Raw genomic sequence first — 17,500 nt, 5'->3', positions numbered from 1 at the left:
GCTTTCGACGCCTTGTACTGAATTGAATTTACATGAAATGAACCGGGAGCCGTCCAACTAGACGAAGTACTTGCGGCAATGTTACAGTATCTTGTAAAGACCTCACGCGAGCCTGATCATGGAGTGATTTTCAGCAACTGTTGCATATATGATGGCACAAATATTGCACAAATAATAATTCATATCACTCGTGATATGACTCCCCTCAATAAGGCGATGACAGCGTTCTTGAATAAAAGATCCGGCTGCTCTCAGAGAAAAGCAACTTACGGACGCATAATCTTAAATTGTAATATTTCATCCCGCGAACTACTACTCATCGTGTATGCTAAGTTCGCTGACTTTTGTAATCTGAAGGGAAAGGATTAAATCCCGCCAGATCCAGCAAAACCCAGTCCCAGTCAATGGCCTCATATTCAACACTAACTGTTGCGTTCCTATTACTCACAGAAATCCCAAATTTTAAGTTTCACCAGTTGTCGCCAACAGGTACCTGCCGAAGTTCAAAGACATGGAACAAAACACTGCAACAATTATGTCTCACAATTTGATCAACTTACAACCTCATGATCATGTCAGGAATATCACCCAAAATTCCCGATTTCAAGCACTTGAATGCATATTGGCAATGAAATAAATTGCGCATGAAGACGAAGGAAGAAAAAGCAGAAGACATGGAAGGCTGAATATATTGACTTGTTGTTCATGTCGAGATTATGTCGCCCTTGAATTCAGTATCTAACACTATGCATCCTGGGTTTCTTTTTCATTTGCTTTCAATCGTGTATGCTTTTTACGAATAAACCAAAATTCACTGGAGCATTTCGCCCCTTATAATGACCAAAGAACCTTTAACTTTGTCTTGAAATGATGCTTCATAGCAAGCTAAAGATTCAACAAATGTGTTGTTCCCTGACTAAAGCCTCCTTACGAGGCGAACAATAATTACAGATTTAAAGAGGCTATAGAACTAAGTTTTATGCAAATGATTGTAAAGGTGGTGTTATTTGGTGAGCCGGAATGTTCATTAAGTGTGCCTTCAAAAACTGAAAAACCCATACAAATCATGACAGTGACCTCCCCTTCGTATTCACGCCATGCACTAGACTGGAAGACGAATGTTTTAATTTGAATCCTAACTCAAAACTTTAATGGTCTATTTTCTTTTATCCAGGTCTACGTCTGGTTTCAAATACGGAATAGCTTTTAGAATCAACATAAAATTCCGTGATTGTCCAGGGTTATCGAAAAATACTGCCCTCTGTATTACATGATAGATGACCGCCGGAAAAAGATCACTTTCATCCATCAGTAGTGATTCCCTATATAGGCAAAGAGTTTGTATGTCACACGGAGTGTGTTTCTGTTTGGTAGCACCTGTCAAATCTTTCACGCCAGAGAAAACACATCTATTCATTCACTAAGAGGTGGATTTCAGAGTTAGGGAATTATGATTTGAAACACAGATTTCAGGGTAAGATTTGATTTTACATCCCATCCGATTGAGCCGTTACCCAAGAACGAAACGAAACTAGTAATATAGGGTAGCGATTCAGTAAGGAAAGAATCGGGAACTAGATCTAGAGTGGGTGCTTCGGTCAATAACGACAAGCTTTATCCCGCCTGAATTGGGAAAATATATTTTAAATAGTTTATTTATTCTCTTTATCTCCGTCCTGAACAGATAATTTTTGATATATGCTTTATGGAAAGAACAAATAAATTTTAATTACTATATTTTGTATTAAACTTTATTCTTTTGTTTTCTCCGCGAAGTTCGATAGATCTCGTCATCCCGATGGCCGAGTGCGGAAATGGACTGATTGTCGTTACCAGAATTTGTCTCTTCGTTTCAGGTATGAAAAAGATGAAGAATTGAATTAGAAGACTCCCTTGTCAACGAAATAGAATAACATATGTTATAATAAACATTATTTTGGCCAGTTAATGGTAGCTGCTTTCGACTTTGCTGTCCTGATGAAAGCAAATTATATAGATCCTGAAAAAGTCTCGATCATTACTTCAACCATTGACTCAATTTGTAATCAAGGATTACCATTTAGCACTGTAATTTTAGAATTTATTCAAGTAGTGGTGTCGGATGACTTTTGTATTTCAAATAGGACACCTTGAGTTCAGATTTAAGTCAACAAACTAGACTGTTCGTATAGTTAGTCGCAGATGCTGATAATGCTCCGTTGAGTCTTCCGTGTAGACAAGGGGCTTGGTCTTCGTCCTTCAAAAGGTTTTTCAAGTAAGGTGAAAAACGGCGGATAATTAGACGGTCCCTGAAGCGGACATATCATCAAACAATCCATAGAAAAAGACTTTTTGTATTGACAAGACGATTCGGTCTGAGGAAAACCCAGGGCCAGCAATTAAAGTTGACCTTGCAGTACAGTTGTACAAGTAAATTAATTAGAAACCAAGCGTATGACTTTTGTGTACCCACTTCCTAAACATATCATGTCGACTGGTTGGCGGCTTAAAGTAAGATGTCAATTGTTTATTTTGTTCAAGTGTTTCAGATGCTAAGAAGACAAACTGTTGAAAGCAAATCAATACCACTGGATGTATCTCGAAGTAAGAGCACTGAATTGATGTATAATGGGTTTTAGGTTCACTGTTTTGATCCCTCTATCTGTGTGTGTGTGTTGATCTTAACCTTAATTATAATTTGTGGCTCAACACAAAAAAGGAACATGCTATAATTTTGGAGCTGAAGAGGATTTGGGAATTGGAAATTTTTAAAGTAGCAGTACTAGTGGCAACTCAGACTGTCTTATCCACTCAAAACAGTTTGACTGTCATGCAGTGATTAGAATTTGAAGATTTTGCCTTTTGAAGCCAAGGAGAAAACCGGAGACTGAATTCTCTCAGATAATGGGAATTACTGTAAACTAGAGATAGAAGGTTTAGATTCTTGATGGATTTGGAAGTCACTTTGACCAGCTACTTACTGATACCAGCAGTCATGGATACCGTGCACAATTGCGCAGAGACCAAGACGTGATTGCATGCCTTGTTCCAAAACCTGACTTCAAGAAACTGTTGGATGAGCAAAGGAAAGTTAAGACCCTTTAAGGTGTGGTATATCAGCTGAAATCTGGAAACATACTGGCGTGAAACTCGCTTGTTACCTATACAAACGGATCTTTCAGATTTGGGAAAACGAGGAAATAACCAAGACGGGAAAGATGCTAGTATCGTGCCAGGCCTCTTTCTTCTCTCAATAGCCGGAAATATCCCGTAAGAGTGAATAAGCTCATAACCTACGGCTCCAACGTTTTGTCTGAGACCCAATATGATTTTCGCAGTGGTAGAGGCACTGTGAACATGATCTTTTGTCTACAACAGACTCACTGTACAGGTGTCTAGAGCAGAATATGTCGATGTATGCCGTTTTTATTGACTTCACTTAGGCATTTGATACAGTGTCTCGAGATGGCTTATGAAAAGTGCTCGGAAATTACGGATTTTCCGCTAATTTGTTAATCCGGTGAAGGCAATACACGATGGAATACAAACACAATAACATTTCAAAGGCATTTGCAGTCATCTACGAAATCAAGAAAGGTTTGGTGCTCGCCCGACACGCTTTATATATATATATATATCTTTATTTACCCTCGGATTTTTAGAGTAGCTTGGTGTAGCTAATATCTCCTAGCATTTACCCTCCCAACCATGATACATCAAAGAAGACAGACCACAACACCGGGAACTACATGCCCTACTCTTTGCGACAAGTGTGCGGGTTCCTTTACGTCCCACAGGCTTATGAACATTGAAGGGTTGTGAGACGGGACCTCCGGCTTATCGCCCTTATCCGAGAAGACTAGAGAGTCTAACCATTTGCAGATGTAATTACAAAGGCAGCACTTTCTCCTCAGTTATTTAAAGACCCTGAGTGTTGGTCCAGCCGCAGTTGAACTCACGACCTCCCGCGTGACAGCCCGGTGCACAACCAACTGAGCTACCGGTGCGCTGTTCTCTTTCTACCTACAAGAAACGTTGGAAGTTTGCCTTTAAAAATACCTCAACAGGTACACCTGAGCTGTCGAGGAAGGTATTTACTTCTACTACCAGTCATGATGCTGGCCTGTTTAATGGTGCACTTTTCAGAGCGAAAACACAGACAACACAGATCCTAGTGCGGCAAAAAGTCTTGCTTTCTGACAGATGACATCGCTGTGGTTGCCCAAAGTGCTGATGACATTCAAAGAATAGTGGACAGCTTCCCCAGTGCCCGTGCTGGCTTCAAATTCAGCCTCAATATCAAAAACAAAAGAAAGAAAAAAAGAGTAAAAGCTCTTGAACCAGCAACAATCATTAACGAGGAGGACCTGGCGAAGAATTCAGACTTTAAACACCTATTTACAACAACGCTAGCCTAGAGACTGAACTCAGGTACAGCATGGGAAATAAGAGTGCAGGTTTGGAAAATTACGCGACAGGCTACGCTAGAGAAAGGCACTTGTCTTCCCAAGTCAAGTGCTAGGTGTCTATGGAGCTGTTGTGCTTTCTTCTCTACTGTATGGTGCTGAAATATGGACTTATACATCGGTCCCAAGTGAAGAAGCTCCATGGTTATATGATGAGGTATTTAAGATTCAAAATGAACATATCCTAAAAGGACCAGATCAGGAACGTGGAAATGCTCTGTTGTGCAGGGCTTACCACCATCGATGGCAACTATTCTTATTTAGAAAAACCTTTGTTGGTCAGGACACGTGTAAAGGATGGATAACAACAGTTCACTGAACAAAGCAGATGTTGTATACTCTTGACTCTGTATTGGAATCCAGGGAGACCCAGATTAAGGTTCAAAGATGCCGCCAGGAGAAATATGAAATAGAGAGACATTGACCTCACCCGATGGCGAGAGAATACCAATGGCAGACCTACTTGAGGGTTCTTTTTGCCCATACCGAAATCCTAGAATAGTCATAGTCGTATCGATTGACAGCAGATGATAAAGATGATGATGGGAATTCCGACCAATTCCTGAAAAGTTCTTGACTGTTACCATAATCTAGTTGTCACTACCTGTTTCCCGAACATTTTTATTTAATTGTGGCATTTCCGATTTTTCCCCACAGTTCGCATCAATCCGTTAGAGTGTTATGATCGCACCAAAACATGCGCAAAAGAAGCTACCAATGGTTACTGTGAATCCAACTATCACTACATGATTGACAGATGCCCCTGGAGTTGTCGATTCTGCAGACGAGTTGGAGGTATTGCAAAAGAAATCGCGAAATTTGATCGCGTGGTATTTTCACTCAGCTTTCGAACAACTGGCTCCGTATTGTTAACTGCCTAAAGGTTGTTGTAAATTTCACTTTGCAGGAGACACTGAAAACTGCAAAGACATCAGTAAACACTGTGCCAAATGGGTATCAAAAAAGGAGTGCAGGACTCGTCCTGACTATATGGCTCAGAACTGTAAAAAGAGCTGTGAGATGTGTGGCCCAGGTAATGCCGCGAATTCATTGCACTTTTAAAATATCGAATAAACAAAAATGAAAACAAAGGACAAGCCGAGGAAAGAAATAGCAAATAGTCTTCTTTTGCTCATTACGAGTGCAGTAATTGAAGATCGTTGTCTTTGCTGTCCCCAAACGCCTTTAGCAGAATTCATTAGTGCGTGATATTGAACATTAGATATTCGACGACTCTTTATAAACCAGATATTAATAATAACAGGATGTATTATGTGTAGCTCTCCACGTGATTATAGAGATGAAGTGGCTGTGATTGGTGATTTTGCTCTGGCACCAATAAAGAGTTGATACTAATATGGCACGAGTTTGGACACCGCGCTGTTAATGAAACAGGGAGAAAATGCTATCACCGGCTGGCTCAAATTGTCCAAAGGTTGTCAAACTTTATCCAGAGCGGAATAACTCACCAGACACAGTATATGATACTCCACGTTAAACGCTTGCTAAGGTTTTCGAACACTCTTTTACATACATGTGCTCAGAGAGTGCATAATCACTGTTAAGTGCACAAATAATGAAATCTCTCCACAGATTGAAACTATCAGATAAGAAAACTTATCCCCTTGATAAAATTATCTGGCCTTTCATCTACTGGGACCTCATACATATGAACATAACAATTATTATCCACAGATTCGGGGAATATCGTTGATCGATGCCCTCGACTTTGCCTTGCAGATTATAGGACAACATTCAACATTCGCCTGACCTTCCTGAAATAACTTTTATTTGCAGAAAGTGACTACAATGTCACTGATAAAGAGTCTTCTTGCTCTCTTTGGGCCAAAGCTGGATGGTGCCAGGCAAACACTGATCTCCTTGACAAATGCCCTCACAGCTGTCAAAAGTACGGTGTCCAGGGTGCTAGTTCTTTGGAGGAACGTTACGTTACTGTAAACTTTGGAGATACTTCTTCAGCAAAAGTACCAACATTCTCTGATTTCATGGCTCCACCACCACCTCCAGGAGGAATTAGTCCAAATTCAGACATTAACTTGGTATGTATGGTATGGCTTCTAGCGTGTGTGTAATAACTAAGGTCTAGTGCTTACAAGGCTTAAACTTCGTTGACGGAAGACTTTGTCAGGAAAAGGGCCAGCCCCTGGGGTGGGGATGGGGGAATTTGCATATGAAGAGGAGGGGATGCTCGCAGGAAATTTTGAATTATAACCCTAAGGGAGACCAATCTGGTCATGGCCCCGGCCTTTTTTAACCCCAAAAGAGAACATATTTAAAACGTATTAAATACATATTTTTATGTTTATTCGCGTGGAACCCTAAATGAGAACAACAGCTACAGATGGGCTACATATGATGGTGTTTTGCCCAGAACACCGCAAGTGAGACCAAGACCTAAACCGAGCACAGTTTTTCGATCAATTTCGGCTTCACGGATCGTGGAATTAGCTATAATTGCTTTTGTTGGTGTTGATAAATTACTTATTGTCATTTCAGCTCCCTCTAGACCTGCAAGTAGCTTTAGCAAATGAATGGTGGGATTCAGAACTGTATAAGCTGACCAAAAAGCAGAATGAATATGTCACACATCCAGAGCCAAGGCCTCTTTCGTTATCACTAAAACAAGGAAATTCAAAGGAAGAAAATTTGACGAGGAACGATACTGCAAGGATAGATAACACAAACAAGAAAGAAACCATTGCGGGAAAAGAGATTGCATTAATTGGTTGGTGACATTTTGAAACATTTGTATATTACCTGTAATAATTTACTTGTCGTGAGATAAATCAATGAGACAACTTGAGACGATAAATATGGGGTGCGCGTACGAGGCAACTTGTTTTAGCTTTGAATGAACTTGACACTCTACCTTCAGTATATTCCAACAATTAAGGAATTTTTTCACATGCTCCCGGCAAATCAGCCATGCATACAACATTCCTGTAAACGAGATGGGAGGCACTGCTTAGAAAACATCTTACAACCCATCCGAAGCTTACTTTTCGAAAAATTTCACAGGTAATTTGATTTAATGGTATTCACTTTCATTTATTTGGCACTGGTATTATCGTAAAGTCCACATTTAGAAAACGATTATGAACTCTAAGTGTCAACTTCACCCAGCGCTGAGTTACTATCTGGGAACAATCTACAGAAAACAAATTTAATCTAATAACTATTATTATACAACTAGCTCCGTGAGCAGGCAAGACTTCGTCTCGGTCCATAAGCATGCAAAAAAAGAACTTGGCCAGTATCTTGATCGAACAAGCTTGATCAATAACCCATGTATATCAAATCGTTGTTTGTTTTTGAGGAGAGGGAAGTCCCGGAGAAAAACCACTCGAAGCAGAGTAGCACCAAGAAATTCGACCCACGTGTGACGCCAAGTCTAGGAATCGAACCTGGGCCAGATTGGTGGGGAGCAAATGCCCTCACCACTTGGCGACAACCCTGCAACCCTGCATCCTGAGGCTAAGCATGATTTCCCTTTTCTTGATAGATCCGACCGAAGAAGGAGAAATGCTGTCTGTTTCTGCATCTCCACCTTCCCCTAAGGCTTATGATGCTTTGCTTCCAAAACTGTTCTTGAGTAGTGGACCAAGCTGGACCAAGCAGGAGAAGTCTGAAGACACCAGCTACATACCAGAGGGAAAGCAGAAGATTTGGAAAACACAAGAAGAAAAGGGAAACGATGACTTCGACAACAGTGGGCAGGAAAAAGAAGAACTTCCACTCTTAGAGTTGGAGATGCAAGATGAGCATTCAGGAATGCGAAACAGGGACCTTGAGATGTCTTCTTCAGGAAGTGGTTTAATAGTGATTGAGGGAGGCAATGACCAGCTTGTGATGATAGCTTCTGGTGAAAACGAAACAGACGACCAAGAAAATGCAGAAAAAAATGCAACAATTTCTCTTCTTGCATCAGGAAGTAGCGAGGAAATTAAAGACGAAGACATTTCTGGTGAGGCGAATGAGAGTAGCGGCGATAGTCCATGGGGCTTCGCAAACAGTATATCGGGAAGCGGAGCAGACGGCATGGCAAGAAAGCATCGAATACCATTTTACAGTTCAGGAAGTGGCCAGTCTCGGGAAAGAGTTGAGATCTTTTCGCCTGAAAAGAGTTTTTCTGGAAGTGGAGATCTTCAGACTCTATATACAAGCAGTGCCTTTGAGGACAGCACATCTGGAAGTGATCAATATGATTACGAATGACAGAGTTTTTTTTGTACAAAGATAACAAACTGGAAAAAAAGTAAGTGAGTCCACGAGAGTAGTATAAAGTTGCCTGCTTCTCAAAACTCGTTATCACTGAAGTTGTTTAAACTTTTGGTGCTAATCTTTTACACTATCTGGTTTGTATTGTTTAGTAAATTACAGCCGTGTATTTTGACAAACTACTCCGTGACTCTATAATAAGAAAGCTGCCACGTACGAGTGACATCTGAAAGGAGATGAGAGACATTCATAACATCTCGCATTCTGCAAGTAAAGAATGGGGGGGGGGGGGGGAACTCCCTGGTGGTTACACGTCGTCCGTGATGCACGCTTTTGGTCAAAGCATACAAGGTTGTTTTCACCTTGTTCTTGACTGGATAGTTTTGGTGTTGAATTACATTAGGTTCAAGCAAAGATATAAAGATACAGACCGATCACTTTCATTACAACAATCATCATCAACATCATCATTATTGGCGTTGGCGGGAGTTGTAGGAGTTTAAGATGTTATTTCAAGGCCATGAGCACGCAAAGGTAAACAGGAGGGACAAGTTGTTTTCCGAACGAGAAGTACGAGTTGCAACACTGCTAACAGTAGAAAAAACGTCCCTTTCCTTTGTCGTAATATTAGGAACCTTTAGATCAGAGGACGAGGAGACTACAAGTACGAGTTTTCCGTTTTGAGCACGCGCACGTCGAAAAATGTTTTCCTTCAGACGTTACGCATATGCGTACTGTAGTCGTCCTCGTCCTCCAATCTAAAGGTTCCTTTTATGGTGGCAGATGAGTTCTTACCTCAGGTCTAGCCAATCGAGATTTAAGAAACATTCAGTAGGGTATAATATAGAGATAACATAACATTTTATTGACGTGGAGTTCACACTTGGCTTAATAAAGATTTCCCAGGTAAGCACACGAAAAGGAACCGATATTTATGTATTACACATACTAGAACTCTTTTTACTTAGGTGTCGTGAAACAAATACCAAACTAATTACTTCGACTAATCACAGCAGGTGCAAACAGTACAATGAACCATTTCCAGCACTTTCTTTCCAGTTATTTAAAAGATCCTTAGTGTTGATCTCGCCGGGGTTCGAAACCTTGCGCATGACAGACCGATGCTCAACCAAGTAAGCCACCATTTAAGAAAGTAAACACTTCGATAATCAGTGAAGTTGAGGTTTCAAACTTTTGCAAAGACCGTGGACGATACGTCTTGCACAGCGTTGGATCAGAGGAGATCGTGATCAGTCACAACTGATTTAAAAATATGTATGAAAGTAAAGTAGACTTCTTACTGCACGACTGACAAAACAACGAGAATATGCACTTTTTTAACGATACTTCGGCTGGCCAATACCAGCCTTCATCAGGTTTATTTTTTATTATTTATACATTTTATTGTTTTTTCTTCAGGTTTATTTATTACTTCGGTAATATGCATATTCCCGGAAAAGTTGCAGCCGTGGATTATGTAGCTTAGCATGCTTTACAACTTCAGAATCAAGGCGGCCGTGTACTTCCAAAGGGGCGAAATCGGCATTGTTCTTAGAAAAAGACATGCGTATGCATAGCTATATTTGTTGGTGTACGTTTCAACTGAAGCCTGTTTCCGTAGACAAGTCCACTACACTGACCACTGTACGCTGGGTGTTATAAGCGCTCCCTTTCGCAGTAACTCCGAAAACAGTTTTCTATCGTCTAGGTATTCGTTTTATATCGTCTACGTAATCCGCAAGAGGCTGTCGTTAACGGCTAAACAATTGACAGTAATAACGAACAGCTAAGGCCCTAATTTGGTGTCCACAGTTGAGAGATCGATTGCTGAGATTTTAGTACTAAATGAGGCAGCGAGGTTAGGACCACACTTAATGATGCACGCCCAATTTTGACATCCAACACGAAGTGTCCCTTTAAGTCTACGCATTTGCTACCTATTTTCAACAATAAGGTAAGGGTAGAGGTTAGCGTTGGTTTTAGCTTTGGGTCTAATAATGCAGCAGTTAATCTCTTCTTAATGAGCAGCATTTGGGGGACACTTTGTGACGTAAATTGTCTGTATTCCGAGACACAAGTGATGTTGAAGTTGGAGAGAAGATCAAGGGGACACTTCGTGACGCTTATTGAAATCCGCGAGCATCTAATTACTTGTATTTCTGGCAGGGACGGATCCAGGGGGAGAGTGCAGGGGGTGTGCCCCCTTTCCCTCCTGAGATGACTTGCGGCTTTCTAATATACAACTGGTATTCTGCCCCCAAAAATCTTCATCAGTCAGCTACGCCATTCCTTAGGGGTGGACCCCCTCCTGAGAAAAATCCTGGATCCGCCCCTGTCTGGACATAAGAATGACTGATTACTTAGAGTAGTTGCTCAACTAGACAACTCTGTTTTTGCAAGCAATTTTCAAGTTCCTCTGATGATATCATGAGACCTTTGGTTTTAATAAAGCCTGCCAAAGAACATTCGCGCATTATCAAAGCCGTAAAACAACCTTTCCTATATTGGTTATTGAACAAGCGGGAGGTCAAGATGGCTGGATATTGGCCAAGTTCTTTTTTTGCGTGTTTATGGACCGAGACGAAGTTTCGGTCCATAAACAAGCAAAAAAAAAAAAAAAAAAAACGAGGCCAATATCCAGCCATCTTGACAGAACAAGCTTGGTCAATAAAGGGCAATTAATCACAGTGAAAGCTTTGACGACTACAGTTCATCACAGAACAGAAACAGCCCGCCACCATCCGGGAACTTTATCTATCTTGGACCCCGACGGCCTGGAACTAACAACATCGTTACAATGGTCTCGATAGTTGATTTTAAAAAGCCTCTTACGCGGCAGGAACGACAAAAGAAAGAAAACTGATCTTTGCTTGAAGTATATTTACATGTCATTAAAAGAAAGTACACTAACTGATGAGTATGAAAGTACTCTTCTTGCTTAAGAAATTACCCCTGATAAAGACACCAGCACAAGGGTCAAAACACTGATTAATTGGCTCTCGAATCCTAACTGACTTTTATTTGAGCCACAGTACCATCACGCCATATTTAATTGTCAACATGCCAGGGGCAAGTTGTTCGAAGTCTGGTAAGCGCTAACCTTTAGTTAAGAGGTTAGAGCCAACCATGCTTCGAGCAACCCGGGCCTGGTTGCAAGGTGATCCTAAATCAACGAAAATATGTATAGAATTATTTTAATTACCGAGATAATAAATTTTAAATTAATTAAACAAAAGAAAAACAATAGTAACTGTACTTTCGAGATCTAACTCTACGATTCGCTCTGGCAAGATTTACTTTTGACACTTTCATAATGTGCTGGTACAAATAAGTTTGTCTCCGAGGGCTCCCAAAGCAAATCTATTGTAAGACGTTTACCATGAAGTCTGGTGGGGCCACTAACTAAAACCAGTCCAGAGAACCGATTAAAATTACAGAATTTATTTGGTTTCTTCATGGCCACCGGGAAATATTGGACTTAATTTGCTCATTAATTTTATGTTACCTTATCAGACTGCCCCATAAATAGCAATATTTTTTTTGCATAATTATATCAATAGAGACCAGTTTCGATGCATTAAAATTCGAATTAAAACAATAGACATGGCTTCACGATTCTAAGGAATAAAAAAAGATTTATATCAGTTTACTTCCCGGACTACTCGCGGAAGTGCCTGTTGTCTTCGACTGAATCTTAAGATGTCGAGATTAGGCGATTATATTTATGATTAGAAGGGGCCACACGATAATGATTGTTAACAATGTGGTTATTTTAATTTATTAAAAAATGAAATACTATTATCAGATTGGCTCGCCGGACACAGGCTATCAGTTCATATACCTGCTGCACCTAATATGGTCAAGGAACGCGTCAGCAATTTAAAGCGAGCTGAATATATTTTTGTAGCTCTGAGAAAAAATGGTCCACAAAAGCCGTTTTAGACCGGAATTGACCGGGGAAGAAATCGATGCTTTGGTCGACAATACTACCCCCGGGAACACCAAAGAAGAGTTTTTGATCCTGGAGTTTTTAATAAAACAATTATTCTACTCGGGCTTGTTGGATATTTAACAATTATTCTACGAGGGCGCGCTGGATATGAAGTGATAGATCACCATGGAGGCGCGTAGCGCCAAGTTGGTTATAATCATTTATATCCAGCAAGCCCAGGTAGAATAATTGTTTTATCAAAAACTCCAGGATCAACAGCATTGTCGACTAAAGCATCGATTTCTGTCTCGGTCAATTCCGGTCCAAAACGGCTTTTTTCGGACGTTTTTTCTCAGAGCTACAAAAATGTTCTCAGCTCTCTTTATTGCTGACGCGTTAATTTTTCCTTGACCTTATTAGGTAGAGCAGGTATATGAACTGATAGCCTGTGTTCGGCGAGCCAATGAACATTCTGGAATTCTGATATCCGTAGTTCAGTTTTTCAGAAAAAATGATTACGACCAACTCGGCTCGTATCTATCACTTCATATCCAGCGCGTCCTCGTAGGATAATTGTTAATTAACTCGAGTGATGGCCTAGTAATAGCATTTCAGATCATATAACTTTTTTAGTTCTCAGTATGTACAGACATATTTGCAGCAATGAACGGAGGTGGCGAAAAAAACAAGTATTTAAACCCCGACGATAGTGTATTTGTATTAGAAAAGAAAGGTCGATGGTCGACATCGTTCAAGAAGCAAAGGCTGCCGTGCCAGAGAGGGCATCTCCCGACAAGGGTTGAAAAAGAAACACCTGCAAAACTCGGTCACCAAAAGAAAATAGTGACCCTGGGAAACCCGTTTCTTGAATAGAAAGAGAGAACTTCCACATACTGAATGATGATGCATACACGGATATCGGACTTCAATTTTCTGCTACGTGTACATGCCATGTCTGCCTCAAAAAAGAACACTAAACCGGAAGCTCGCTCAAAGCCTGCTTCGTATGAATATTATTCTCTGCGTTATCACGCTAAAGACAAAATAACTTCAAAGATCGAACCAAACAAGTTTGGTATTGCTCATACCTTTTAAACTCTTGACTTTTTTATAGTTGAGTTTTCATTGAGTTACAAGTCGTCACCAAATAATAATATTTACCTATAAAGGCGGCACCCGCTTTCTCTACGCTTCACCAGCCTCAAACACTTAAATTTTTTATGACTGTACAATTGTTTCAATATGTTAGTAATTTTGTACTAGAGCAGCGCCTGATAGAAAGGTAAAAATAACAAACAAACAAGCAGCCGAAGGATAAAGAAAAGGGGATCAAACTTATATTTCAGTGCCTTACATTCTTTCAAGAATCACCGTTGTGTTGCACTATTGGAATTATACTCCGTTTGAAAAAATTCTTACAAAGAGGACGGTAAGTTCATTTTTTGGCCAACTAAAAAGGTAGTCCGAACGACAATCAAGACAACAAACTTTAAGTAAAAGAGCACAGTACTAGTGGTAAGTCTTTTGAATATCCAAATTAAACGGCATTTTATTCACAAAAAGTGCAGCAAAAACCAAAATCTGTTAGTTTCTTTGTGATATCTTATTTCAGCTGGCGAGTCAAAATTATTACGAAGAGTTCCTACTTGAAGAAAAGAAGGATAAAACAAGTGACATTGATTTAATTCTGTAGGACTATTGCTTTGGTCCTAAGGGGAAAAATGCCCTAAATTTGTTTTGAATTTAAGTCGTATTTTTTTAGCTTGACCTGTTGAGACGATACGTAACATTCGGGCGTCAAGACAAAAGAGATGCACATTTATACCATGTTTTTTTATTTCGTACATATACGATTTTGTGGCGCAGGTATTGTTCTCAGTCCTAGAGATGATTCTTGTTCGTTGGAAAATCTGTAAGACGGTAACTAAGGAATATATTATGGGTGCCATCTTTTTCGAAATTACCAAATTGAGGTTTTCCACACAGTAGTTCGATGCTCATCGGTGGTCTTTACAACTTCATGGTTGTTAAGCTATTCACTAGCAAAAGTACTAATAAGCTTAAGCTGACCTTTGAGCTCACGTTTTCATGAACGACATTCTATACAGCCGCTATTTACACTTTTAATGATGTTTGACTGCATTTTATTACAGCTAACGTCTTGTCTCCATGCAAATGAAAATCAAACGTTGCTGGGTCGTGTACGTCTCTTTATTTGTGGCCAATGGTGTTCTTTCAAAGGGTGAGTTAGATGTAGTCCCATGCAAACGTAACTTACACAAAGGGAATTACGCATGGTGTATCAGCTACAGATTACGACATGTCCACTGTATAACCGTTTGTTTGTTGAAAATCTTCCAAATTGTACTGTATAGGAATGCCTGTGATTTGATATTTTTAAATTGCAGCGAACAGTTTCTATTGAATGTAAAAAAACTTTGCCTGTTTGCATGTGTCTCAAGTTTGTCATTTAATTTCTTGATAAGAAAGAATCAGGTCCTTTGTGTTAGCGAGCAAGAAAGATAAAATTATGGCATTAAATTATTTGCTTCCCTCAGGTTCTGACGAGACCTCAGACACGTCTGCTTCCGGTATGGAAAGTGGTTCAGCCAGCGATTCCGGTTCCGGAAGTGGAGGGTTTTCAAGTCAAGAATATAAAGAAGATGTATCAGTAATCTTAGAGCTACAAAAATCAATACCATACAAAAGTCGTGAGTATATGGCGTCTTTTATTGGGCACAAATACAATTCTGCACTTATTTCTTAAGTGTTTTCATTTCACCTGGTGAGAAGCACTTACATTGTGTAACAATGAGTTTGCAATGGAAGAGGATTGCAACACTGTCGATCTTTTCAGTCAGGAAACGTTTTGATATTTGACTCACAAGTTGACGCCAGGAATAAAGTATTGCGTGAGTGGTTTTCGCGCGCGCGCTCAGCTGAAAATCCAATCTCGTTCCAGAGCCCACGTGTCTTTTGGTCAGCGCCACACACGGAGCTCTGGAATAATCAATTTCCGGAACTCCAAGATTTTAGGAGTTCCGGTTTCACCGAAAAGTGAAATAAGGCGATCATTAGAACTCAAGCGTTTACAACAACAGCGACAAATCTTCGTGTTTACAAGTTTAGTTCGAAATTTTTGCGCCATTACAAGCTATTTTACACTCGGTAGTTTAGGCATGAGCAGTTGGATAAATCAATAAGCCAATTAACACAGTTCTGAAAATTGAAAATTCCAGAGCTCCGTGTCTTGGCGCTGACCAAAAGACACGTGGGCTCTGGGGACAAGATTGCTGAAAATCCATTCGATCCTGAGGCTCAGCTGAGCGCGCGCGCACAAACCACACGCTAATGAATCAAAGCGAGTTACCGGAAATAAAAATGTGGCCTGAAAGGGCAAAAAGCGGAAGTAAATTTTGTCGGAGGTGTTGAAGAATACATCAAAATTTAGCTCGATGACCGCTCCGTTTCTTCGCATTCTTAAAGAGAATACTAAAAAAAAACCATATGTCATGTAATTTTTTCTATCTTCCAGCAGCGGTTTCATAAATTACTCATGCACATTACGGGTTAGGTAAAAGAATTTAATGGGGCTTTCGAAATTTGAAAAAAAGTACTAGGTCACCAAATTAGTTTTTAAGGTATTTCCACTGGGTCTTTAAGAAGTGATGTACCGTTGCCATGGCAAAGTTCGAGACTCGCAGACACCCTAAATCTCACCTGTCAATAGTATTAGTCACATTGCAAAACGATTCCGTATTAAGAGGATCAATAAACCCACTGTTACCTATGGAAAACCTTTTCGAGCCTCGCCTTAACTCTACCATATTTTCTAAGTGGCCATTGGCTGCCATTTGCCAGCTGGCTTCCTTTATCGCGTCCGTTAAGTTAGAATTGTTTCTTTCAGCTTTTTAAAGCATTTACTTCCACTGTAAACGTTTTCAATCCCATTTGCAGTTGAATTATTCTAGCCCAAACAAAAGTTGCCCGATCGTGTACATTCTCTTTGATGCATTTTCCTTGATAGCACTGCACCTTTCTAAGATCAGTTTTCGAACCAAATTATTGAAAAGAAATCATCGGAGCCTGAGACTGAACACTTTTTAACACTTGCACCTATTTTTAGATCTTAATAATTGCACTTAGACATAATAATCATAATCATAATCATAATCATCATCATCATCATAATCATAATAATTATAATCATAATCATAATCCTAATCCTAATCATAATCATAAATCATAAACCTGAGAGTGTCCTGGAAAATGACAACTACAAGTTAATGTGGGAATGTCATATCCAGGCCGACCATCATGTCAAAGCAAGGAGACCAGATTTGGTGATTGTCAATAAAAGAGAAAAGACGTGCCAAATCATTGATGTCTCTATCCCAGTGGATACTGCTGTGAGAAAAAAGGAAAAAGAAAAGGTGAAAAAATATCAAGACCTGGCAAGAGAATAAGAGAGGCGGGGAAAATGTGGAAGGTTAAAGTAAAGGTATTGCCAGTGGTTATTGGGGCATTGGGGACAGTCCCAAGGATATTGTAAAGCTTCCTCAGTTCCGTGAGCGTCAGTACACCTGTGGAGCTAGTACAAAAGACCACGCTTCTGGGTACTACAAGAATTCTAAGAAAGGTTCTGAAACGATGAAGGTTGTTAAAAGGTAGAAGGGAAAAAGAAAGTTGTGAAACTGTGTGTGACCTTAGGCAACTGGTTGATGCCCGGCACCCATCGAGAGAACCCGGCTCTTAAGAACAGTGATCGGTGTGGCAATGAATAATAATAATCATCATCATCATCTAATGTAAAATTAATTAATTAGTTAATTAACAATTGTTCTTAGAAATCTAGATCTAGGCACTTCCACCACCATAAAAGAAC

The 17,500-nt window shown here is 40.0% G+C and overlaps 4 protein-coding genes across 6 annotated transcripts in view; 3 read left to right on the top strand and 1 right to left on the bottom strand.

Moving 5' to 3' along the window:
* The window catches only part of LOC137979622 (uncharacterized), a 264,679-nt gene that overhangs the window by 40,510 nt on the left and 206,669 nt on the right, over window positions 1-17,500 (bottom strand). The gene's annotated exons all lie outside the window — the stretch shown is intronic.
* The window catches only part of LOC137979644 (uncharacterized), a 169,242-nt gene that overhangs the window by 96,145 nt on the left and 55,597 nt on the right, over window positions 1-17,500 (top strand). The gene's annotated exons all lie outside the window — the stretch shown is intronic.
* On the top strand, window positions 1,343-11,914 carry LOC137980185 (uncharacterized). Of its 3 annotated transcripts, XM_068827577.1 has the most exons (9): window positions 1,343-1,474; window positions 1,777-1,856; window positions 2,521-2,583; window positions 5,103-5,240; window positions 5,353-5,478; window positions 6,243-6,505; window positions 6,963-7,191; window positions 7,969-8,721; window positions 10,104-11,914. In XM_068827577.1, exons 2-8 carry the CDS (start codon window positions 1,799-1,801, stop codon window positions 8,679-8,681), a joined length of 1,590 nt encoding a protein of 529 aa, XP_068683678.1. In that variant the 5' UTR covers window positions 1,343-1,474; window positions 1,777-1,798; the 3' UTR covers window positions 8,682-8,721; window positions 10,104-11,914. The 3 variants fall into 3 exon arrangements, with proteins under 3 accessions (XP_068683678.1, XP_068683677.1, XP_068683679.1); XM_068827576.1 differs by lacking the exon at window positions 10,104-11,914 and having other exon boundaries at window positions 7,969-10,090; XM_068827578.1 differs by lacking the exons at window positions 1,343-1,474; window positions 10,104-11,914 and adding an exon at window positions 1,514-1,585 and having other exon boundaries at window positions 7,969-10,090.
* Window positions 13,873-17,500, top strand: part of LOC137980186 (nematocyst expressed protein 4-like) — an 11,435-nt gene continuing 7,807 nt past the window's right edge. Inside the window, exons 1-3 of the mRNA XM_068827579.1 lie at window positions 13,873-14,044; window positions 14,769-14,857; window positions 15,174-15,326. Coding sequence (XP_068683680.1) covers window positions 14,785-14,857; window positions 15,174-15,326 — 226 coding nt within the window. The 5' untranslated portion in view covers window positions 13,873-14,044; window positions 14,769-14,784. The remainder of the gene's footprint in view (window positions 14,045-14,768; window positions 14,858-15,173; window positions 15,327-17,500) is intronic.

The sequence above is a fragment of the Montipora foliosa genome, chromosome 12, assembly GCF_036669935.1.
Source record: "Montipora foliosa isolate CH-2021 chromosome 12, ASM3666993v2, whole genome shotgun sequence".
NCBI lineage: Eukaryota > Metazoa > Cnidaria > Anthozoa > Scleractinia > Acroporidae > Montipora > Montipora foliosa.
This window is presented reverse-complemented; position numbering and strand designations above follow the sequence as displayed.